General features: G+C 39.8%; 2 protein-coding genes across 4 annotated transcripts in view; one reads left to right on the top strand and one right to left on the bottom strand.

The window, feature by feature from the left end:
- Positions 1-4,229, bottom strand: part of KIF15 (kinesin family member 15) — a 102,525-nt gene extending 98,296 nt beyond the window's left edge. The window contains exons 1-2 of the mRNA XM_063452102.1: positions 4,113-4,229; positions 2,501-2,543 (exon numbers count right to left, since the gene is read on the bottom strand). Coding sequence (XP_063308172.1) covers positions 2,501-2,543; positions 4,113-4,131 — 62 coding nt within the window. The 5' untranslated portion in view covers positions 4,132-4,229. The remainder of the gene's footprint in view (positions 1-2,500; positions 2,544-4,112) is intronic.
- Positions 4,230-4,346: 117 nt separating this feature from the next.
- KIAA1143 (KIAA1143 ortholog) lies at positions 4,347-19,350 on the top strand. Of its 3 annotated transcripts, none has more exons than XM_063452112.1 (5): positions 4,360-4,437; positions 6,535-6,641; positions 7,219-7,328; positions 10,060-10,204; positions 18,762-19,350. In XM_063452112.1, the coding sequence occupies exons 3-5, from the start codon at positions 7,221-7,223 to the stop codon at positions 18,965-18,967; spliced, it is 459 nt and encodes a 152-aa protein (XP_063308182.1). In that variant the 5' UTR covers positions 4,360-4,437; positions 6,535-6,641; positions 7,219-7,220; the 3' UTR covers positions 18,968-19,350. The 3 variants fall into 3 exon arrangements, with proteins under 3 accessions (XP_063308180.1, XP_063308182.1, XP_063308181.1); XM_063452111.1 differs by having other exon boundaries at positions 6,535-6,616; positions 18,762-19,349; XM_063452110.1 differs by lacking the exon at positions 6,535-6,641 and having other exon boundaries at positions 4,347-4,437; positions 18,762-19,348.
- Positions 19,351-25,882: the final 6,532 nt, after the last annotated feature.

Here is a 25,882-nt window from a genome sequence, read left to right as displayed (position 1 = left end):
TACCCCCACAACAGCATACCATTTTAACTCGTTAAGGACACATGACGGAAATATATTTCGTCATGATTCCCTTTTATTTCATAAGTTGTGTCCTTAAAGGGTTAACAAGTATTCTAAATATAGTACTTTGAGTTGTTTGGCAATGCCACTTTATAATAAAGTCAAAGTAGTCGGTATAACAAGTCAATAAGTCGGTACAGGCAGCTAACATGTAATCATCAGGATAAGCCAAGGTCAGGAATCCAGACTAATCAAACTGACAAAGTCACATACAGAGTGATTCAGTAGTTCAGCTCTGTATGGCAGTTTCTGAAACAGTCTTATGCAGAGAGCAGGTAGAGATAGGCATTAAAGGACCACTATAGTGCCAGGAAAACATACTCGTTTTCCTGGCACTATAGTGCCCTGAGGGTGCCCCCACCCTCAGGGTCCCCCTCCCGCCCGGCTCTGGAAAGGGGAAAAGGGGTAAAACTTACTTTTTTCCAGTGCTGTGCGGGGAGCTCTCTGCCTCCGATCCTCCTCCGTTCCGCCCCATCGGGTGAATGCGCACGCGCGGCAAGAGCTGCACGCGCATTCAGCCGGTCGCATAGGAAAGCATTATCAATGCTTTCCTATGGACGCTTGCGTGCTCTCACTGTGATTTTCACAGTGAGAATCACGCAAGCGCCTCTAGCGGCTGTCAATAAGACAGCCGCTAGAGGCTTTGGGGGAAGGCTTAACCCATTTATAAACATAGCAGTTTCTCTGAAACTGCTATGTTTATAAAAAAAAATAGGTTAACCCTAGCTGGACCTGGCACCCAGACCACTTCATTAAGCTGAAGTGGTCTGGGTGCCCAGAGTGGTCCTTTAAGGGTAGTAAGTAAAAAGAGTCAAACTTTCAAACTTCTGTCTTGTAGCAAATATGACACTTTCACTGGGGTGACTTTACAGGGTGTGTGTGGAGGAGCAGGGGGAAATCAAGAAGGAAAGTGCTTTTGCAATATATATATACATTCATAATGCTTTTTTTTCTTTTTCAAATTATTAATTAAATGCACTTTAGTTCATTTAAGACTAATTATTTCATTTGTTTCCACATGTTAAAATTGGGCTAGGACCCAACGATATTGGGGTACTGTGGCATAGTGGTGGGTTTAACACAAGATGGCCATATAGTAGAAATGAACCCCCATATGTGTTTGCCGAGATAGGCGATTTTAAGTAGCCTCGTAAAATGTGAAACTGCATTTTTGTGTGTGCTCCGTTCCTTAATCTGTATTTTGTATGAATTTTGGTCTCTACAGCAGCACCACTGCTGAGAAATACACGTTCCGGGTGTGACCCAAATTCAGTTTACTTTTTCTTCCCCCTATTCATGCAATGTGCGTGTCTGTGCTGGCTCTATAATGTGTATTGCAATGTAGATGTGGCCTCCACTTTATAGGATTTAACCAGGGTCCTAGAGGTCCAGTGCTGAGTCTCTGGTGAAAGCGTGAGATTTGCACACCTTAGTAATCACTGTTCTACATTTCAGGCACTTCGAGAATCATAATGCATGCTGGGAATTGCAGCAGCTGTGCTCTGAGTCACTAGAGTGTGCCGTAACCGCGAGGGAGCCTTAACAAGATGTGCGCCTGCTGGAGCTGCAGACCTCACACTCCCACAGACCTGTCCTCCCAATGCAACCCAGTCAATTGCCCGCAGCAAGGTTAAAGGTCAAGAAACATTTTTATTCCTGCAAGGTGTCCAGGAACTACATATGGTTGGGCAATACGAATTAATGTAACTGTCTGAGCCTGCAAGAATAGCGTAAGCCTCCTTTCTACTCTTAGGGGATTTTTATTAATTTGTCTATTTGTCCAATACCCACTAACTCCACACCCCCCAATTCTCACTTCAACCCACAGAGAACCCCACACCCAATCGAAAAATGTAAATAAAACCACCGATCGCAGAATAAACAGCTGCAACCAGCATTAAAAGTTATTTTAATAGAACAAATAGTGCCCTCTGATCACACATACAGTACACTACATTGATTAGACAGCAGTAGCTGGCAAGATGGGTACAAATCATCGTGATCACAGGGTTAATATTGTGATCAGCACTGAAAGATAATTTTTTCGCCACAAATTTGTTTTTGTTTTTTAGCAGTAATGGACACTGTAAAAGTGATCTCTCTGCGATCAACATAAAGAAAGAGAGGGCAGAGAACAATTCATTGGCTGAGACAGTGTAAAAGTGATCATGGTGACAGGATATCACCACGATGATGTGACTCAGACCCACAGCATTGGCTGCAGGGGGACTGCGTGCGTCGTAGGGCGGCCTAGCACGACTTAACAGCGCAATGGGCTTAATTTACATGCACCAAAGCTTTTACAGGACACACATTTTATTTTCCTCTTTGGGGTGTATTTTCCTCTCATAATAAATTTCAGAAATTAATTTTAATTTAAAAAAAAAAAAAAAAAAAACATTTCCACAACATGAACATATATATATGAAGTTTATTTTACCTTGGCAAGCATGGGAGGGGTAACGTAACATCAGATGGGTCACCTAAAAACAAAACCATATTGAATTTATTACATTTAGAGAATTTCTTGCTTTCCCCCCCATCCCATATAATTTTTATTATTTTTGTTGCTTATTTTTTTTAAGTAATTGAGTAACTCTGGTGTAGTTTTGCTTTTTTTAAGGAAAATAAATTAAAGGACCACTATAATGCAAGGAAAACAAACTTGTTTTCCTGGCACTATAGTGTTAATAGGTCCCCCCCAGCCTCATAGCCCCCCTCCCGGCAGGCTCTATGGGGAGGAAGGGGTTTAAAGCTTACCTTTCTCCAGCGCTGGGGACTCTCCTCCTCCTTCGATTTCATCGGCTAAATGCGCACGCACAGTCAGTCCATAGGAAAGCATTACTCAATGCTTTCCTATGGACACTGGTGTCTTCTCTCTGTGAAAATCACAGAGAGAAGCGCGGAAGAGCCTCTAGCAGCTGCCAGTGAGACAGCCACTAGAGACTGGATTAACCCTAATGTAAACATAGCAGATTATTTGAAACTGCTATGTTTACAGCAGGCAGGGATAACCCTAGATGGACCTGGCACCCAGACCACTTAATTAAGCTGAAATGGTCTGGGTGCCTATAGTGGTCCTTTAAAGCAAAACTAGATTCATAGAGAGATATATTTTTTATGAAAAACTCTTTATGGCAGTGTTGGTAATTCTTTGTCTCATATAATTGCAACACTTTGGTAAAACAACATTTAGCAACATACAAAGTCTTGTGCAATGAGCAAGAGGCCTAAGGCTGCACATGTGCATTGGGTCTCCAAAGCTCCTCTAGGAGGAGAACTGGATTGGACCATTGCTGGAGTAAGCCATGCCTATTTGATAAGGTGATGTGAAGCACTGAACAGCAGAGAGATTGTTCTAGGAAAAGGTAAACAAACTTTTTTTTTTTAAATATACGGCATACAGGAGTGGGATGAAGACAACTAGGGACAGTGTCACTATACCGTTGGGAATACAGGTATGCATTCCTAATGTTATAGTATTCCTTCAAGAAAAACAGGGCATCATGCTGAATTGAAAACCAAATTTAAGCTAAAATGGTTGCACTGTAAAAAGTGTAAATTCATACAAATATCAGTCTACCACAATTCACTGATTTAGTGGTATTTACCAGGTCAGTGATATACTGTAAAGTGCTGCCAACAAGACTACAGACCAAAGTGTGACTTGACAGGATATCATCTCCATGTCAACAAACCTGTATAAAACAGGATATATTATGAGACCATGTATGTCCATAAATTATAACTCCAGCTCACATACAACAACTCCCAGCCTCACAGCTGTCAAAGCATCATGAGAGTTGTAGTTCTACAACGATTGGGAATCAGGGTACCTCTGTATCGGCCCATTCTCATTCAGGGTTAGTCACAAAAGTGGGATCTCAAAGTGAGCTGCAAAGTGTTACTTTAATAAATAGCCCTGTTAGACAGTGTGCTCGGACAGTAAGGAGCCTGGAAGGCTGAGGTGCTATTTATGAATGAGTCGTAATATTACGATACCAGGTAGTGCTGTGTAATAAGCATAGTCCAACATGGCGAATAAATAATACCCTTGGTCCCCGGCGCCATCCTCTCGTTCCCTCCTTGTCCGCTTGGACTCGTTTAAACGTCAGTCGGGTCACCAGTCCCCTACACCGTTCACCTCTAGAAAAATGGCGGAACTTCAAATTTGGCGCTTGAAGCGGAGACAGCTTTCTGACGCAAAACCCGTCATGTAAGACTTGACCAATAGGCGCGAAGAATCAGTGAAGCTCAGGCGGCCATCTTTGGATTGCTCGAGGCATACTGTTGTTGTTTGGATTGTTCTCGGCGGGCCACCGTATTTCCGTATAGTCACGTTACTGTGGGCATGTTAGCGGTGCTGGTACAGAGAAGGTATGAGCTATTATGGAGTGTGTGCTTTATGCTATGTTGATGCCATTCATTTTTTATCTTCGTTATATCAATTTGTTTACGTATATCATCTGTATTTAATGGTAAATAACCCTGCTTTTTCTTACTACTGTTAAATCAGAGAATACCTTCACTTACCCTGTGGGTTAAGCAGCAGTGAATTGTTTTGGCAGGGACCTACTGATGCCCAGTAACATAAACTCGGAAATACTATTTTCAGTTGTGAGGTGAGCTCAGTGATCCCTACTTTAACCCCTTAAGGACCAAACTTCTGGAATAAAAGGGAATCATGACATGTCACACATGACATGTGTCCTTAAGGGGTTAAATGTGATCCATTATCGCTAAAATTAATTTGTTTTTGTAATTGTAGAAAGGATCTCTATTAAACTGGAAATATAGTGCAGCTACAGTAAAGTGGACAGGTATATGGGGCCCAGTTAATGTAATGTGTCTGTTCCAACCAATGAAAATAATTTGTGGAGGCAATTTCTAAAATACGAACATAAAGGGTTAGTATAAGCGGGGGAACTTGGGCAGGGTTTCAATTTCCACTTGGAGGTTTGGGTTACAGTCTTCCATCGCCAGTCTATTGGTTAACTAAGCACCAAAACAACTAACTTAAGATACTATAGGCACCCAGACCACTTCAGCTCATTGAAATCGTCTGGGTGCAATGTCCCATGTAACGGACCTTTGGTCTGTTATCTGACGCTGGACGTCCCCACGCTCTTCAGGAGGATTTCCAGTGTCAGTTTTTTCCCCATAGGAAAGCATTGAAGAAATCCTAATGTGAACGCGACCATTGCCACGCATGCGCATTAGGTTTCCCCTGCTGGCGTCAGCCTGAGGAGTGCGGGCAGATAAGTGGGGGCATGAGGGAGAAGGCACTGCAGGATTCTATAGTGCCAGGAAAACGGGTTTGTTTTCCTGGCACTAAAGAATCCCTTTGAAGTTGTTTTGAGGGCTGGTTCCCTTAGGTGCCATTGAGGCTCTGGACGTTACCCTCAGAGATGCATTGATTCAGTGCATCTCTAAGAGGAGATGCTGATTGGCACAGTGTTTTCCTGCGGAATAACCTCCCATTGCTTTCCAATTGGAAAGTATTGGATTGGCTTAGATCATCAAGATTAATGATCTCAGCCATGGAGGTGGAGTCATCTGCTGCAAGACAAGCGGCATCGTAGAAAAGGTGAGCAAAAACTCCTTTCAATGAGTTCATTAGGGGACTAGAATGTCACTTTGACATATTCCTTGCCTTTAAATGCTTTTCACTTTTATAGTATGAAATATCCTGCATGCAGAGTAAGTTCAAAGAGAATTATAACTATTAGGCCCCAGTAGCCAAAATTGAACCATTGCTGACTTTGATAACATTTATTTTCAGTTATTTTGGCCTAAAATGTGAAATTCACAATTTAATTCCTGAAAATTCAGACTGTGAATACCTTTTGGAAGTTTTAAAATTGAGCAGTTCACATGAATATTCCAGTTAAACTGTGATTTTGCTGCTTTAGAACTTTGTTCTACCAATGCTCCCTTTAAATAATCCTTACTGTATCAGCGCTCTATAGAACCTGATGAACAACATCATAAGAATACTAGTAAAATATATAGTACTGTTTTATAGTCTTTACATTTGATAGTAGCCTCGAGCCAGGTCAGTGAATGAAGAACATAACTGCTGTATCTCAATCTTGGTAAGGTTAAAGGTAGGTTTATTCACTAAAGTGAATGAGTTAAAATAGCCAAGATGCCAAAGTGGTCAGCTGACTCTCTTATTGAATCACAGCCATGTATTGCTGCTTAGGCTAATGCTTTCTTATTAGTTGGAGCAGTAGGGAGGAGATGGGCTGCTGGGGACTCTCGTGTAAAACTTTAAAAATGGTTTAACACTAAATGGAAGGACAGCACCAAGAGCCTCCATTCAATGATATAAAGCAGTTACAGTGTCCACAATGGGCCTTTAAATTTCTTAATATAATTTGGAAAGTAATTATTTATATTAAATCAGTACTTAGGGACAGGGTTAGTATAATATATGAAATATATATATTTGCCCCTTATCTTTCTTTACAGTTGTCCTCTGTGATGGCTGCCATCTCTATAAACTCCTTCATTTGGCCCACAGCTAACCTGACTGAAGGAACCTAGCCACAAGGTAACCTTACAGGATGGCGACACAGGTACAACTGTAGTCATACCTTTTCATATTGAGGGTCCCCTAATAAAAATCTTCCAAATATGCACATTTTATTCAATTCTGTTTTAGCAAAGAAATGAAAGATAAATAAAAATCTTGATTTACAAGTTCCCTGTACCCAGAACTACAGTTCATCAATGTGGATTCCTCTACTTTTGTCTGTTACGTTCTTATTTAATGTGTCACTTGTGTGGTCTTTGCTTTTTTACCTCTCTGTCTGTTGTGAAAAGCTGGTAAGAGATATGTGCTTAACTTAAGCTCTCCCTCCTGAGATTTTCTAGTTCATGGCTATCGTCTGCAACTGAGAAATAAAGCTGCCAAGAGCAAAGTTATTTTTATTTTTTTAAATCCTTGACAAAACCTGAATCCATTTAAGATTTTATTTTTGTAATGCATATGATTAACATAAGGATCACATTTATGATTTAGAAAAGTTAGGGATGTTTTCACATATTTTAAAGCTACCAGGCCTGCACAGATAACCGTGTAACATTTATTTTCACATTTGACCTTTAATTTTGCTTGTGTTTCAACTTTAACTGATTTTTATTTTCTTGCAGCCATGAGTAAAAGAAATCAGGTATCCTACGTGAAGCCAGCAGAACCCACATTTCTGGCAAAGTTTAAGAAAGATGTTGGCTTCAAAGCAGGTCCAACAGTGGACACCAAGGTACATCTTGGCCTTCTGTTAAGTTAATTTTAATCTATTTGCCATTACTGAGATGCACTTAAAATTTAAATACATGTTTTAAATAGATTCCTTGTACATTTTTCTAAAGCAACATGACTGACACATGCACAAAGTCTCTGTACTGAGGCCAGTTACACAGTCACTGTGTATTGAGGCTTACTACACATTCACTGTGTAACGTCAAATTCCATGGGCTAGGGACTTTTACATTCATAACTGGCATGATTTGGGGTTTTTTTTCTGACTGACAAAACTTAGCATTTTTTTTTCTAGGTCTGGATGTGGCATTTGTAGGAACTTTGTCATGAATAAATTACTAAGTCCTGTTGTGTATAGAGTGCCTAGTGTTTTCTTCACATTGTGACTGGAAAATATATAGGTATGCCATTATTTTAAGTATTTTAGATGTCCTCAATATAACTGGATTCTTAATCTTTCTGGAAGCCAATGAAGCAGCTGCATGATGTGCTCAGAGTCAGTTTCTGCCATATCTTAAGTGCTCTGTACTAGTTGGTTTCCTAGTGAGAATGTCCCCTTCCTGAAGGCTTACTAGTGACTGCATACCTAGGAACACTGGTTTTCATCAACTTAGTAGGCATGTGGTCCTTTCAAAGGGCAGTGGAAGCTTAGGTCTAATTCTGCCTACTTTGATGATTGTCCTCCATTTAGCAGTTGTTTTTTTTTTTTTTTTTGTGTATGTGCAGACTGTTCCCCATTTTCTTCCAGGATTTGTCCCTTTGCTTACCTTGGAACAGGGAGATGATCTGAGGAGGTCCCAGGTACTGGCTGGTGGACCCCTTCATTCTTATTTGCCCTGAATATTCAGCAATAGAGATGTCCCGAACAGTTCGCCGGCGAACATAGCTTGTTCGCGGTCGCCGCGGCGGGCGAACATATGCGATGTTCGGTCCACCCCCTATTTGTCATCATTGAGTAAACTTTGACCCTGTACCTCACAGTCAGCAGACACATTCCAGCCAATCAGCAGCAGACCCTCCCTCCCAGACTCTCCCACCTCCATGACCAATAGGGGGCGGACTGAACATCGCATATGTTCGCCCGCCGCGGCGACCGCGAACAGGCTATGTTCGCCGGCGAACAGTTCCCAGCGAACTGTTCGGGACATCTCTATTCAGCAACCATCCTGTTTCCTAGGCCAAATATACATGGACGGACCTCTGCTATTTGTGGCTGAATCCTTTGTATGTCGAATAGAGAAGTAGATATACAGGATGTTTCAAAACGACGAACCCAAATTCAAAGCAGTATATTTCACCATGGCAACATAAAATTACACCAAAAGCAAAAAAACAAACGGTTTAATGAGCTATCAAGTTTTACAAAAAAGTAGTTGAATTCGTCCCAAACGGCTTTCAAAGTCTATTCTTTTACTAAAGTCACCGTTGCCATGATTCTGTTTTTGAGGTCATCCAGATTAGTCGCTAATGGTGGCACAAAAACACCATCTTTGACATATTGCCACGAGAAAAAGTTACAGGCTGTAATGTCTGGAGATCTTGGGTGCCAATAGTGTAGCACCAAGTCTTGGGGTCCTGTGCGAGCTCTCCAACGTTGAGGCAGTGTTGTCAGTGTATTTATATCGGCAGACATTTTGTGCTAAAATAGAAATACAAAGTGTCTACTGCCAGTCACACTTAAAACAAAACTGACTCCATTTTGGTATCTTCAGGCTAAGAAAGACACATACTTTCTTGCTTTCTGTCACTTCAGCCATTCAAGCCTGAGCTAAGGAATGCGTTATGTAAACTAGCAAGTGATAAGGAATGAAGTCTCACAGCAAGGATGGGGGCGGAATACAACCCAGAGAGACAGTTGTATACATATATCTGTCTAACCACTATACACTTAATTACTATTATATTAAACACATATAATTAGTATCATGTTAATAATATAGACTACAGTTAGTGGAATAGAAATAATCCTACACACAGCTTCACACAAGAAAGTCAGATAACAGTTACAGATAATACTTTGTAAAATTTAGAAAGTAAAATTAATCACGAAGTCCCATTGTAAGCAAGGGGTGAAATTAAGGTTAATACATGTCAGAAAGTAGATTTAAGGGTCTATGCCCAACACAAAGTCTGGGCAAAACCTTTTGAAGCTGACAGCAAATTTGAGTTATGGTGGCCATTTAGATAAGCCAAAATTACGTCAAAATCATCATCAAATTTAGTTAACTCTTTCCAGGACAAGAAATTTTGGTGATGTAAGGGCGCCATCTAGTGACCGAAATCTAGATGATCGCCTGTTTTGTAGACACACCTACAGTTTCCTATTGGTCTTATCAGATAATGACTTGCAAAGAGTTTGGCCCTTTAAAAAGTAAGAACAAAGGGAAGGGACGGAGATGCAGGACAGCGATTCAGGGAACACACTCTGGGACTAACACTCAACTCTCAAATTATCTTGGACACAACTCAAGAAACACTTCCTGGACACTTTAAACTTTACTATCTTTCTAACCAACGCCACTTTTCTATTACATTCAATCCTGCATTTTACATAGTGAGGAGTGTGAGACACTTGGGGCATATCAAAGGTTTGATTGCGGGGGTTAATGAATCTACAGAATGGTAACATGTTGCATGAAGACTAAAAATGCTATGTATTTTTCTTTTTTATTTAAATCTTGTAGATCTTGATATGGTTTGTGCCTATTATGATTTAATATTTCCCCCCACAGCGACAGGAACTTCCGGTGTTTGGGGATGAAGACGATGGCAGTGATAAGGAGGATGAAAAACCACAGGTGGTAGTCCTTAGGAAAGGTGATCTTTCAGAAGAGGAAGTTATGAAAATTAAACAGCAAATTAAAGGGACCTCAAAAGGTTTGTTTGATAAAAATATTTGTCAATCTATTGACCCTCTATAAATGTTTTTTTAATCAGTGAATCCTTTTGTAGGAATTTGAAAGAGCTTATCTATGCATCTTTGCTTGCATTGTGGTTTCAGTTTGACACCATTTGCTGTATCCTTAGATACCTGTAACTAAGTATATGTATGTATCCACTTGCAAACAAATATTAGCTTTGCTTAAATTCAGGACTAATCCCCAGATTCATTATTCATGAAACATTTCTTACTTATTTTGTTCCATCATTATTAATTGTTCAAAAAACAAAATAAACTTTGTAGGTGTTGTATCTGCTGCAATGGCAAAATCAGCTTTTAAACCACAAGAGCTTTCTTCTTGTTAATAAATTAATCATTTGCCTAATAAAATTTCAGAGTAGTTTCTCTCTCACAAAAGAACAATGTCAGCTACATTGTATTTTATTATTAAAGTGTTAGCAGAATTAGTTTAAAACCACCTTATAAAAAGTTCTAGTTAATTCCTTGAAATGAAGATTGTGTTCCTGACCCTATAGTGATTCTTTAACAAACATGTATTCCTGACCCCATAGTGTTAAAACCACCATCTAGCCCCCCTGGGCCCCTCATGCCTCCATAAATATAGTAAAAATCTTACAGTATTCAAGCCTGAAGCTGTAAATCTTCATGCTGTTAGACTCTGAAAAACAAACAATCGGCTGACATCATCAGAAGTGGTAGCCTGAACCAATCACAATGATTCCCCGTAGGATTGGCTGAGACTGACAAAGAGGCAGATCAGGGGCAGAGCCAGCATGATTCAAACACAGCCCTGGCCAATCAGCATCTCCTCATAGAGATTAATTGAATCAATGAATCTCTCGGAGGAAAGTTCAGTGTCTGCATGCAGAGGGATGAGATACTGAATGTTTGGATGCATTTTAGGCAGCCATGACCCAGGAAGGATCTCTAACAGCCATCTGAGGAGTGGCCAGTGCAGTATCGTATATACTCGAGTATAAGTCGAGTTTTTCGGCACATTTTTTGTGCTGAAAAACCCCAACTCGACTTATACTCGAGTCAATGTCTGTATTATGGCAACAGACAAGGGGCTGTGTAGGAGCTCCTGTCAGCTCCCTTCTCCTCCGCGCCGGTCCAGTCAGCTCCCCTGTCAGCTCCCAGTGTAAGTCTCGCGAGAGCCGCGGGGTCATAGCGCGGCCGCGAGACTTACACTGGGACTTGCGGAGGGAGCTGACCGGAGCGGCAGGAGAGATAAGTAAACGCTCTCTGCCAGCCCCCTCCACTGAACTGCCTATGCCACTGGACCACCAGGGAGTGAGAGCCCCCCCCTCCCTGCCATGTATCAAGCAGGGAGGGGGCAGAAAATAAATATAAATAATAATAAAAAAATAATAATATACCAAAACAAATTATTAAAATAATAATAATAAAAATGCCCACCCCCCACCAAAGGCTCTGCAACACACACACACACACACACTGCAGTCATACACACTGCACTCATAAGCACACACTGCATTCATTATATACACACACTTTAAATAAATATTCAATTAATATAATTGTTTTAGTATAATATAGTTTCATAGTATAATATGCTAGTATTCACACTGTAGATATAATGCCACTGGGTGCTTGTTACTAAATTGATGTAGATGAGTAGGAATATAGGAATCCCTGCATTACAGACAGGCTTAGCTGTGGTAAAAGGAAAATAAGATAAGATCAGCCCAATGCATTGTGTGTAACAAGATAAAACAGTGGAACATAATAACATAAATAAACATAATAATTGCACTGGGTGCCTGCTTAGCCACTGGTATTAATTATCAAGCTAGACTAGCTGATCTGGATACTGTTGTGTGGGGCCTGGTGTAGTGGGAGACCTATGGCTGAGTAAGACCCTGCATCTTCAGCTAACCAATGCCCATCAATGGCAGTACACCGTTCCGTGGAGTGTCCAGGCAGGTAAGTCACAAACTGGACTTTACATAGGACACAAGGTCATGCGTTTAGACTGGAAGAAAGGCAAAGGAAAGTTTTTTGTTTTTTTTACTGTAAGAACAATAAGGATGTGGAATTCTCTGCCTGAAGAAGTGGTTTTATCAGAGTCCATACAGATGTTCAAACAGCTACTAGATGCATAATTGCAAAAACAGAATATTCAAGGATATAATCTTTCAATGTAGGGTAATAACTGCTTGATCCAAGGATAAATCTGACTGCCATTCTGGGGTCAAGAAGGAATTTTTTTCCTAGCTTGTTGCAAAATTGTGCTTCAAACTGGGTTTTTTGCCTTCTTTTGGATCAACCGCAAAAAGCAAATGTGAGGAAGGCTGAACTTGATAGACGCAAGTCTCTTTTCAGCTATGTAACGATGTAAGCGAGACAGAGATTGTGTGCATGCTGCTGTGACAGCTTACAGACCTGCAAGGCTTTATCTGTCCCTGATAAACCTGAGTAAGTGTAGGTGCGTGGTTTATCGCCATGCATTACCCAGGACAGCGATCTTTCTCCATGTTGCTTTCCCATACGCTGGGTAAGATCCCTCCGAGGGAGTTGTGCCTGTGGTGATGGTTCACAGCCGGAATGTGTCGGCGGTGTCTAAATCAGAAGTATTGCCTTTGGGGGTCTTTGCAAAAACTTCACAAGTGACCATTCAGATTTAAAGAAATGTGGAGTTCCATTTCTTTTCTTTTTTCTATGAATGATGTTTTAACCCCTTAAGGACCAAACTTCTGGAATAAAAGGGAATCATGACATGTCACACATGTCATGTGTCCTTAAGGGGTTAAAGAGTAACTGTTACATTTATTTTGAATACTTTATAGTTTGTAACATTACTATGTTACGGATTTGTACAATCAACTTACCATCTGGACCTGGTAATAAGTTTAGGCATCTTGTGTAATGTTCGCAGAATGTTACGCAAAGCTGTTTGTGTTTTTCCCCCAGGGGAACACTATGGGAGCGGGAGAGGGGAACACTGTGGGAGGGGGGGAGGGGGGAACACTATGGGAGATGGGGGGCGAACACTATGGGAGGGGGGAACACTGTGGGAGGAGGAGGGGGGGAGAACACTATGGGAGGAGAGGAGGGGGAGAACACTATTGGACAAGGGGAGGAGGGGGTTAAAAATCACTATGGGACAGGGGAGGAGGGGTTAAAAATCACTATGGGACAGGGGAGGAAGGGGGGGGGGTTAAAGATCATTATGGGACAGGAGAGGGGAGTGGGTGGTAAGGAACACTATTGGACAGGGAAGAAGAAAAAATATTCTGAACAAACTTTCCCATAGTAAAAAAACACTATGGGATGGTTTGTTCTAAATATTTTTTTTTCTGGGTTTCCTCCTCTAAAAACTAGGTTGGAGTACTGGAGCTCCGTTACACTTCCATTTGAGAATAATTGCACCGACTGTTGTCACCTTCTCACCAAGCTGCTTGGCGATGGTCTTGGAGCCCATTCCAGTCTTGTGTAGGTCTACAATCTTGTCCCTGACATCCTTGGACAGCTCTTTGGTCTTGGCCATGGTGGAGAGTTTGGAATCTGATTGCTTCTGTGGACAATCTCAGCTCCTTACCTGTAAGAAAGACACCTGGGAGACAGAAATCTTGCTGATTGATAGGAGATCAAATACTTATTTCATTCATTGACATGCAAATCAACTTTTTTGACATCCGTTTTTCTGGATTATTATTTTTTTGTTTTGTTTTTTGTTCTGTCTCTCACTGTTAAAATACACATACCATTAAAGTTATAGACTGATTCCGATTCCCAAAACAGGAAAAGATCCCTCAAATACATTAAATTATGGACCGATTTCTTTAATAAATCTAGATTTAAAAATGTATTCTCACATTTTAGCAAACTGATTAAAAGCAGTTATTTCTGATATAGTTGCAGTAGACCAGTCGGGTTTCATCATGGACTGTGGTACAACAGATAATATTCGTAGAATACTCAATTTGATTATTAAAAGCAATCCTATGTATTCAGAATTGGCCATTTTGGCAATTGACGCAGAAAAGGCATTTGACAGGGTTAATTGGAGGTTTTTAGATAGAGTATTAAATAAATTTGGATTCCGAGGCCACTTTAAAGATAAAATCATGTCATTATATATAGCGCCATCTGCGAAAATTATAAATCCATTTTTTTGAATCTTCTACCTTTCCAATAAAAAATGGCAAGAGGCAAGGCTGCCCATTGGCCCCATTACTATATATCTTATCTATTGAGCCATTGGCTATTATGATTAGAGATAACAAAGTAGTACATGGGATTAAATCAGCCAATCGGGAATATAAGTAGGTAGTAGGATCAGGGAGCAGCGCCTGTGAAGGAATTCCCACACTCAGAGCGATGTGGAGGAGGGAAGGAAAAAGACACGGATATAGTGTAGTATATTGAGATCGTAAGGAAAAGGAATTGCACTTACAATTTTCTGGAGCCTATACTCCGCTTCAGATATGTGCGCCTGGACGGTACAATCCCCGCCTATGTATATGTAGATGGTCCTTGGATGTCTTCAAAAAGGTGGCTATTAGGGAAAATGAAATTATTGATCTTTTTGAAGATAAAGTTCTGATTAGCTTTCCTGGCTTGAAAACGAAATACAATGCACCCTTTAGGGATACTTTTCGATATATAAGGTATAAACACCATCTTAATTTTAACATTTTTTTGTTTTTGAACATCTTATCTTCAGATATTTAGATAAAGTAGGTGCTAGAGGTTTAATAACTAGATCTTCTAAACTTTTGGATGTGGATGATGATGTTATAAAAATTTCACCAATGGAAAAAGGATCTCAATGTAATCTACACCCCATATGAATGGTACCAAATCACTATCAAACTAAAAAAAAATATATACATTGTATATCCCTGATAGAACTTCATCTAAAGATCCGATATACCATATAAACTCGAGTATAAGTCGACCCAAGTATAAGCCGTGGCACCTAATTTTACCACAAAAAAACTGGGAAAACGTATTGACTCGAGTATAAGCCTAGGGTGGGAAATGCAGCAGCTACTGGTATCAAAATGCAATGCAAAGCTTCAGATTATCCCATGACTAATGGGAGTTATAGTCACATTACAGACTGTGCACTTATTCACTAAAACCTGATCTAAAAAAAAACACATTTTTTTTAGAGAATTTGCTGTTTTTTTTTTTTTCTCACCCCACCTCCTCAGTGGTCCTTTCCCCCTTCTCCCCCCCACCTCCTTAGTGGTCCTTTCCCCCTTCTCCCCCCCACCTCCTTAGTGGTCCTTTCCCCCTTCTTCCCCCACCTCCTTAGTGGTTCTTTCCCACTCCCCCCACCCACCTCCTTAGTGATCTTTTCCCCCTTCTCCCCCCCCCCCACCTCCTTAGTGATCCTTTCTCCCTTCTCCCCCTCACTTCCTCAGTGGTCCTTTTCCCCCCACATCTGTAGTGGTCCTTTCCCCCTTCTCCCCCTCACCTCCTTAGTGGTCCTTTCCCCCTTTTGTCCTACCTATGTAGCGTGGCCGGGCGGCACAGACCGCAGTACAGGAACTTCTGTTTCCTGTACCCGGCCACCGGCAGACTGAAGGGGAAGCGCTCACTGAGTGAACACTTCCTGTCATTCTGCCGGGTACAGGAAACAGAAGTTCCTGTCCTGCGGTCTGCACTGCCCGGCCATGCTACATTGAGTGATCTGCAGGAGGGAGCGCTGTGCCTTTCCCTCCTGCCGGTCACCTCAATCTAGTGCCCCCCTGGGCTGGTGTGCCCTACGCGCCCTAGGGAAGCGCACACTCGAGTATAAGCAAAGGGGGGCTTTTTCAGCATAAAAAATGTGCTGAAAAAGTCGGTTTATACTCAATTATATACGGTAGATTGTATCAGGTCCCTTCAAAACTACATAAAATCTATGAAGCCTATTCGCCTCTATGTTGGCGATGTCAGATTGGCACAGTATTTCAAATATGGTATACATGTCCGAGACTAAATGACACCAAGACATTTATAGTATCCCTGATAGCTGACTTAATTCACAACACCATTATACTTACACCTTCCCTTTTTTAAATATAATCTTCCCAATAATGGAGAAAAAGCACAAATACCTAATCACACATATACTTTATGCCTTTAAGTTATCTATAGCTCATGACTGGAAATCTAGTTTTTCTCCATCCTGCCAATACATTCTAAACCAGATAGACTATCAGTACACAATGGAATGTAACTTTATTCCTACTTCGGAAAAATGTACTTCTTATCGCGAATATTGGCACCCTTGGGCGGAATATAGAAACAATATAAACTAGCTTGTCATAGGGATGGGACAGGTAAACCAGGGGTGTTCCATTTTCTATTTAGGTCAAATAAGGTTCCCTTGGATATATAAATCTTCATGCCTACTACCGAGCCTCATTGATTGCAGTTATTTTTTATATATAGTTACATAGTTACATAGCTGAAAAGAGACTTGCGTCCATCAAGTTCAGCCTTCCTCACATATGCTTTTGCTGTTGATCCAAAAGAAGGCAAAAAACCCAGTCTGAAGCGCTTCCAATTTTGCAACAAACTAGGAAAAAATTCCTTCTTGACCCCAAAATAGCAGTCAGATGTCTTGGATCAAGCAGCTATTACCCCATATGTTTTTTTTATATATTTCATGCTACATGTACATTACTGTAAATATTTCTGTATAAGTTATGTATGAACTTTTTGTTAATGAGCATTGAAATATGTGTTGTAAATAAAAATAGATAAAGAATAAAAAAAAAAAAAAAATTATAGACTGATCATTTCTTTGTCAGTGGACAAACGTTCAAAATCAGCAGGGGGCCAAATACCTTTTTCCCCTCACTGTATATATCATATAAACACTTTCACAATAGATGTGTCATATCTGCTCTCATTGTATGCATAAAGAGATTTGCTAAATTAACCCCTTCATGACCGGCCTGTTTTGGCCATGTTGTACGTTAAGGACCCGGGCTCTAACAGTGTTGTGGTGTTTGTGTTTAACTGTAATTTTCCTCTCTCCCATTTACTGTTCCCTTTAAGTTATATATTGTTTTGTTTTTTCAGGACAAAAAGGGCTTTCTTTACATACCATTATTTGTATCATGTCATATAATTTACTTTAAAAAAGAAATATGGTGACATTTTTTTTTTTACTTATGAAAGCTAATGAAAAAAACTGCTAAATGGATTCAAAATGTTGTCCTGAGTTTAAAAACACCCAGTGTTTACGTGCTTTTTTTTTTTTTAAGTTATAGGGCTATAAGTACAAATAGGAAATTGCTGTTTCAAAATATATATTTTTAAAATGTATCAATAGTGACATTGTAGCACTGTCATCTGTCATAAATCTATGAATCACACCCCACATGTACTTCTTTTTTTTTTTTTTTTTTTTTTTTTTTTAAATAGACAACCCAGGGTATTCAGTATGGGGTATGTCCAGTCTTTTTTAGTAGCCACTTTGTCACAAACACTGGCCAAAGTTAGCGTTCATATTTGTTTGTGTGTGTGAAAAAAGTAAAAAACTAAATTGAACGCTAATTTTGGCCAGTGTTTGTGACTAAGTGGCTACTAAAAAGACTGGACATACCCCATTTGCAATACATTTGATTGTCTTCTTTTGCAAATGGTATGCCATCATGGGGGTAATTCTCATTTATGGACTACCATACGCTCTCAAAGGCAACATAACCAACCTGGCAATTTTCAATGTAAAAATATTTTACCCTTATATTTGACCCTGTAACTTTCAAAAACGCTATAAACCCTATACATGGGGGTACTGTTATACTCAGGAGACTTTGCTGAACACAAATATTAGTGTTTCAAAACAGTAAAACGTATCACAACAATTATATCATCAGTGTAAGTGCTGTTTGTGTGTGGAAAATGCAAAAAAAGTCACAATATCATTGCTGTGATATGTTTTACTGTTTTGAAACACTAACATTTGTGTTCAGCTAAGTTATTTTTGTTTTTATTATACACTTCCAGGGAAGACACTTGGACACCTATTGTGACCATGTGACCGCTCTGTTGAGCGATCACGTGTGCGCGGGGTCCTAATTTGCCACGGGCAAACTGCCTGGGCTGTCAGGCAGTCTCCCCACACCGGGAACAACTGCAATCGGGTAAGTAAGTACATATTACCGTTATGACGGTTCAGGATCGTCACCAGTCCTCAAGGGGATTTTTCCGATGACTGTCCTGAACCATCCACGGTCGGGATGGGGTTAATTGCCAGTTTTCATCACTGAATAATGTTTGTTTACAAAACAAAGCTCTTCCTCTTTTGCACCAAGCTTGCAAATAAGCTAACCAAAGCCTTCTTAGTATAGTAGTTGTGTCTGAGTATCTTAGCTAGATGGCAGCAGAGCCTGTAAAGTTCAGATTTAGACTTGACAATTTCTGCTTTATGGGATTTAAAGAACATTAGAAGAAATTCTTATTGGACTCATTTCGTGTTTAGTGAACTGCATAAGACAATCTACAGATGATAGATACAAACATATGGTGGTGTGTTTTAATTTATTTTTATTTCTCATGCAGACGAAGAATCGTCCCCTGCTGACGGAAAGATCCTATTTAAAAAGCCTGTAAAACGCTCCTCTGGTGACAAGTTTTCAGGCATTAATTCCAGTTCTAGCAAAAAGCAGAAGCCAGAAGAAAGTAAAGATTTGAGTAGCAAATCAAGCCAGAAACAAGTGCGAAATAGCAGTTTACTCTCATTTGATGATGGTGAAGATGAAGATTAGTGTTTTTGTGTAGACCATTCCGTCTTCAGTTTTGATATTTAACTAAGCAGGTCTCTTGACCTGTAATTGTACAAAATGTAATTCATTGTCAACCAAATCTGAAAAAAAACTTTTTGGAATAGCCAACAATAAAAATATCACTTTTGTAAAATATTGCTGTAACACTTTTTATGTGTATACGGTATTGTTGTTTTGTTTTTAAGTGGGTAGCTTAGCTTTTTTGCTGTAGACTGAACATTGAGTTTTACAAGTTGTACTTGAAAAATACTAATAAAATGTAAAATTGCTTTTGGATTTTCAATTAATGAGAAATAGAATCTGCTATTTGGTCAGGATTGATTTTAATGGTTTAATTTTCTTTTTAGTTTGCTATGTTAAGACTCATTACCACTATTAAAATGGTTTTGTTAACCATAAAGTAAGTCTTTAAAACTTTTGGGATTTTTTAAAATCACTATTTAGGTTTCAATGCTTTCACAGATAGGTAGGTCATAACAGCACCTTGAATGATCAACAAGTAGTAAAGGCACTGGAATTATAAAATCACAGAACTTTCTTTTGTAGTGAAGTAAAACATAACATTAGAAATGAATCATTACACCCTGTTCCAAATTATGCAAATTCTATTTAAGTGTCACAAAGATTAAATATTTTGTTTTTCAGTTTAACTCATGGATGGCATTGTGTCTAAGGGCTCTTTTGATCACTGAAAACAATCTCAGACACCTGTGATAATTAGATTGCCAGGTGAGCCCAATTTAAGGAAAAACTACTAAAGGAGGGTGTTCCACATTATTTAGCAGAGCACCATTTTCATGCAATATGGGGAAGAAAAAGGATCTAAAGAGGCCATACTAGATTTAGTGTTAACAAATGGAGATTTGGTATCAGATATTACTGTAGGTGAAAGTTTAGGATCCAGTGATCATCAGTCAGTGTGGTTTAATATAAGAACAGTGACTGAGTCACACCACACAAAAACAAAAGTTTTAGACTTTAGAAAAACAGACTTTTCTAAAAATTAGAATATGTGTAAAGGAGTCATTATCAGACTGGAGCAATTTAAATGGAGTCCAAGAGAAATGGGATTATTTAAAAGTTGCACTACTGAAGGCAACAGAAAATTGCATTAGGCTTGTCCGTAAAAGCCAAAAATTCAAGAAACCACTGTGGTACTACGCAGATGTGGCCAAAATAGTAAAAAACAAAAAGTTAGCATTTAGTAATTATAAAAAAAAACCACAGTTAGGAAGACAGAATGATCTATAAGATTAGGCAGAAAGAGGCTAAGCAAGTTATAAGAGCTTCCAAATCACACAAAGAAGAGAAAATGGCACAGTCCGTAAAAAAGGGGGACAAAACTTTTTTTAGATACATAAATGAGAAAAGAAAAGTAAAACGAGGATTAGTTAGATTAAAAACAAAAGAAGGAAGGTATGTAGATGAGGATAAAGTTCTAGCTGACTGCCTCAATTAATTTTTGTTCGGTATTTACAGATGAAAATGAAGGAAAGGGACCTCAGTTAAGAAAAGGGATAAATTAGTCATTTATTACACGTGGGTTTACAGAGGAAGAGGTTCTATTTAAACTGTCAAAAGTAAAGACAAATAAGTCAATGGGACCTGATAGAATACACCCAAAGCTATTAAAAGAGCTTAGTGGTGTACTAGCAAAACCATTAACAGATTTATTTAACCAATCATTGTTAACAGGAGTAGTCCCAGAAGATTGGAAGTTAGCGAATGTTGTGCCCATTCACAAGAAAGGTAGTAGGGAGGAGTTGGGCAACTATAGGCCAGTAAGCCTTACTTCAGTAGTTGGGAAAGTGATGGAAACCATGTTAAAGGGTAGGATTGTTGAACATCTAAAAACACATGGATTTCAAGATCAGAGACAACATGGGTTTACTTCAGGGAGATCATGCCAAACTAATCTTATTGAATTTTTTCATTGGGTAACTAGAATTATAGATCAGGGTGGTGCAGTAGACATTGCTTACCTAGATTTCAGTAAGGCTTTTGACACTGTTGCACATAGAAGGCTTATCAATAAACTGCAATCTTTGAGTTTGGATTCCAATATTGTTGAATGGGTAAGGCAGTGGCTGAGTGACAGGCAACAGAGGGTTGTAGTCAATGGAGTATATTCGAAGCTTGGGCTTGTCACCAGTGGGGTACCTCAGGGATCTGTACTTGGACCCATTCTCTTTAATATTTTTATTAGTGATATTGCAGAAGGTATTGAAGGTAAGGTATGTCTTTTTGCTGATGATACTAAGATATGTAACAGGGTTGATGTTCCAGGAGGGATAAGCCAAATGGCAAATGATTTAGGTAAACTAGAAAAATGGTTGTGGCAACTGACATTTAATGTGGATAAGTGCAAGATAATGCATCTTGGACGTAAAAACCCAAGGGCAGAGTACATAATATTTGATAGAGTCCTAACCTCAACATCTGAGGAAAGGGATTTAGGGGTGATTATTTCTGATGACTTAAAGGTAGGCAGACAATGTAACAGAGCAGCAGGAAATGCTAGCAGAATGCTTGGTTGTATAGGGAGAGGTATTAGCAGTAGAAAGAGGGAAGTGCTCATGCCATTGTACAGAACACTGGTAAGACCTCACTTGGAGTACTGTACACAGTACTGGAGACCTTATCTTCAGAAGGATATTGATACCTTAGAGAGAGAGTTCAGAGAAGGGCTACTAAACTGGTTCATGGATTGCAGGATAAAGCTTACCAGGAAAGGTTAAAGGATCTTAAAGGGACACTATAGTCACCTGAACAACTTTAGCTTAATGAAGCAGTTTTGGTGTATAGATCATGCCCCTGCAGCCTCACTGCTCAATCCTCTGCCATTTAGGAGTTAAATCCCTTTGTTTATGAATCCTAGTCACACCTCCCTGCATGTGACTTGCACAGCCTTCCATAAACACTTCCTGTAAAGAGAGCCCTATTTAGGCTTTCTTTATTGCAAGTTCTGTTTAATTAAGATTTTCTTATCCCCTGCTATGTTAATAACTTGCTAGACCCCACAAGAGCCTCCTGTATGTGATTAAAGTTCAATTTAGAGATTGAGATACAATTGTTTAAGGTAAATTACATCTGTTTGAAAGTGAAACCAGTTTTTTGTTTTCATGCAGGCTCTGTCAATCATAGCCAGGGGAGGTGTGGCTAGGGCTGCATAAACAGAAACAAAGTGATTTAACTCTTAAATGACAGTGAAATTGCAGGGGAATGATCTATACACTAAAACTGCTTTATTTAGCTAAAGTCATTTAGGTGACTATAGTGTTCCTTTAACATGTATAGCTTGGAGGAAAGACGAGACAGGTGGGATATGATAGAAACCTTTAAATACATAAAGGGAATCAACACCGTAAAGGAGAGTATATTTAAAAGAAGAAAAACTACCACAACAAGAGGACATAGTCTAAAAAAAATAATATCAGGAAGTATTACTTTACTGAAAGGGTAGAGGATGCATGGAATAGCCTTCCAGCTGAAGTGGTAGAGGTTAACACAGTAAAGGAGTTTAAGCATGCATGGGATAGGCATAAGGCTATCCTAACTATAAGATAAGGCCAGGGATTAATGAAAGTATTTAGAAAATTGGGCAGACTAGATGGGCCAAATGGTTCTTATCTGCCGTCACATTCTATGTTTCTATGATCTCTCTGCTGCCGAAAAGAGTGAAATAGTTCAATGCCTTGGATGAGGTATGAAAACATTAGATATTTCGCGAAAACTTAAGCGTGATCATCGCACTATTAAGAGATTTGTGGCCGATTCAGAGCACAGACGGGTTCGTGCAGATAAAGGCACATTGATGAAGATTTCTGCAAGATCCATGCATCGGATCAAGAGAGCAGCTGCTAAAATACCATTACATAGCAGCAAATGTATATTTGAAGCTGCTGGTGCCTCTGGAGTCCCACAGACATCAAGGTGTAGAGTCCTCCAGAGTCTTGCAACTGTGCATAAACCTTCTATTCTGCCACCACTAACCAATGCTCACAAGCAGAAACGGCGGCATTGGGCAGAAAAATACATGAAAACTAATTTTCCAACAGTCCTGTTCACTGATGAGATGGTCCAGATGGATGGAGTAGGGGATGGTTGGTGGACGGCCGCCCTGTTCCAACAAGGCTGCGACGTCAGCAAGGCGGTGGTGGAGTCACGTTTTGGGCTGGAATCATGGGAAGAGAGCTGGTCGGCCCCTTTAGGGTCCCCGAAGGTGTAAAGATGACCTCTGCAAAGTATGTGGAATTTCTGACTGACCACTTTCTTCCCTGGTACAGAAGGAAGAACTATGCTTGCCGTAATAAAATCATCTTCATGCATGACAATGCACCATCTCATGCTGCAAAGAATACCTCTGCATCAATGGCTGCTATGGGGATAAAAGGAGAGAAAGTCATGGTGCGGCCGCCATCCTCCCCTGACCTCAATCCTATTGAAAAGCTTTAGAGCATCCTCAAGCAAACGATCTATGAGGGTGAGAGGCAGTTTACGTCCAAACAGCAGCTCTGGGAGGCTATTCTGACATCTTGTAAACAAATTCAAGCAGAAACTGTCTAAAAACTCACAAGTTCAATGGATGCCAGACTTGTGAAGCTGCTATCAAATAAGGGGTCCTATGTTAAAATGTTATGTGACCTGTTAAAATGTTTAAAAAGTTTGAAATAGCTTTTGATTTCAGTAAATATGGTGCAAACACAACAAATGAAAATTTTCAGTTTTTTACAACCCATAAAGTGTTTTGAAACTTACTGTGCGTAATAATTTGGAACAGTGCATTGTAAGTTTTTTATGTTTAAAAAAAATACTGTTATCATTAGGAGGTTTGTTCAATAAAATTTGAATTGTACTTTTAATAGTTGATAACATGAGAATTATGCTGACTGTTATTTACATCAATTATTTAGGTAAATGAGAAAAATATAATTTGCATAATAATTTGGAACAGGGTGTAATAAAGGGAAAAACAAATTTGAGTGTGTAAAGTAGAGTCAGATGAATTAGCAGTAACTTTGATCTCCCTTTTTTGATTAGTTTAAATTGTTAACCTTGACAGTATTTTATTTTTCCTTACATTGAGGTGTGTTCTCCCTACGCTTGTCTGGACAGGTAGTCTAGTAAATACTCTTTGTGATGGAACGCGAGGTTGTCGAACACCTGGAACCCTTTTGACACAGATGACGTTGCGAACGTTGGAGAAACTTTAAACGCTACCTGCTCCATGCCCTGAACTGCTGGGAAGGCAGTTTTCGGGAGAACTAAAATATCCAGGGGGAGCATTTGCTCCCTGCAAGAGATAATTGAGCTAGAGTTTCGGACTTCATTATCTCCCAGACACAGGGACACCAGGGAGTGGCTTGCTATGTTTCTGTATGGAGAATCCCTGCTGGGGTTCTTTGTATAAATTGAGTGTCTTGCCTGAATAAATGAGATGACTTCCAGAACTATGTCTCGTTTAGTTACTAAAGGAATAAGAGCGTAATCACCCAACGGTTCCAGTCTGTCCGAGAGGGAAAATAGCAGAGGTGACCAGTCGGGTTACCCGGAGTCCGCTACATTTTTCATGATACAATAGTGCTTATGGTTGTATCAGACAACTTTAGGAGTACAATAATAAACCAGGGTCACCAATACTTCCCTCCCTTGTCAATCATATACATTTTTCCTTGCTCCCCATCAGCTCCATATAGGTTTCTGTCCTGATCGTTTCACTTCCGATATCCCCAATAGACAATATATAATTTGTAGTGTTTTGTTTTTAAAATGTTTAAATGCAATGTAACATTCTTTCATTAATAGTGTTCTACCTTTGCCTCACTCTCACTGTGAAATGATTGGCCCTACATGAGAACATGTCCCCAAGCAGGGCACTCCAACCCCATGCTGGCTTAATTACTAGTACATCTGTGTCGGAAAGGTGTGACCTCAATCAATCCATTCCTCTTTTTACATTTTTAGTAATACTGTGCAATGTATAGATTAAATCGAATTTACTTTTAAATAAAATAAACGTTATGTGTACTTCGACAGGTACACTTAATACACCTTGGGCTCTTGGTAGCATGCCTTTTTTTCACCTACTCTAAACTTCCTCTCACTGCCATTTCACACCTATTTCTTCCTCCAGCTCTCCCACCATGCTGTTCTTCCTTCGAATAGCTGTGGTGCAATATTAGATTAAAGGATCACTAAAGTCACCCAGACCACTTTATCTCACACATTTTGTAGAAACTGCAATGTTTACATTGCAGGTTTAAATAAACCACTAGTGGTTGTCTTCACTAGGACACTTCACCTCCTCCAGAACAGAGTGAAACTTAGTCTTAGAATGAAATGTTGATATCCGCATTTGATTGGAGGAGTGTGGCCACTCATGGATTGGAGGAGATTGTGAGTAATGTCATCTTGGATACTGACATCGCTGAAGGCTGTAGTGGAAGAGTCCCAGCATTGGAAAGGAGGTGAGTAACTATTCTTTAATTTTGTAATATCAAAAATGGGTGGACTGACGGGAACCTCTAGCATCGAAAACAGAAATTTTACTTACTGAACATTTTTGGGTCATGTTAGGAGTTACCTGACTTATTTTCTTATTTTTCTCCTTTTCTGAAAAGTTAAATGTAGAGACAGAGTGTGTGGGTTTACTAGAAGACCCAAAAACTATAACCGTAGCTGCAGCCCCAGCGGGGGCCCATGTCTTTCCTCACTTGAAACACCTGTTAAGGCCGTGGGCTCCCCCACAAGCCGAGCACTTGTGCTTGAAACAACATGCTGATCCCCATTTGCACTGATCCTCATTGAAGAGCCAGCATAAGCACTTTGGAAAGGCTGCCTATAAGGCGGACTGCCCCCTTGCACCGACCACTTGCCGAAAGGGTTGCACCTTCTGCG

Source organism: Pelobates fuscus, chromosome 4, assembly GCF_036172605.1.
Source record: "Pelobates fuscus isolate aPelFus1 chromosome 4, aPelFus1.pri, whole genome shotgun sequence".
Classification (NCBI taxonomy): Eukaryota; Metazoa; Chordata; class Amphibia; order Anura; family Pelobatidae; genus Pelobates; species Pelobates fuscus.
This window is presented reverse-complemented; position numbering and strand designations above follow the sequence as displayed.

Excerpts from the sequence above, each read along its gene's own strand:
- KIAA1143 (XM_063452112.1), top strand. The coding sequence starts at position 7,221 with ATGAGTAAAAGAAATCAGGTATCCTACGTGAAGCCAGCAGAACCCACA. Across the intron at positions 7,329-10,059 it reads GTCCAACAGTGGACACCAAG|CGACAGGAACTTCCGGTGTT; the intron begins GTACATCTTGGC and ends TTCCCCCCACAG. Across the intron at positions 10,205-18,761 it reads AATTAAAGGGACCTCAAAAG|ACGAAGAATCGTCCCCTGCT; the intron begins GTTTGTTTGATA and ends TTTCTCATGCAG.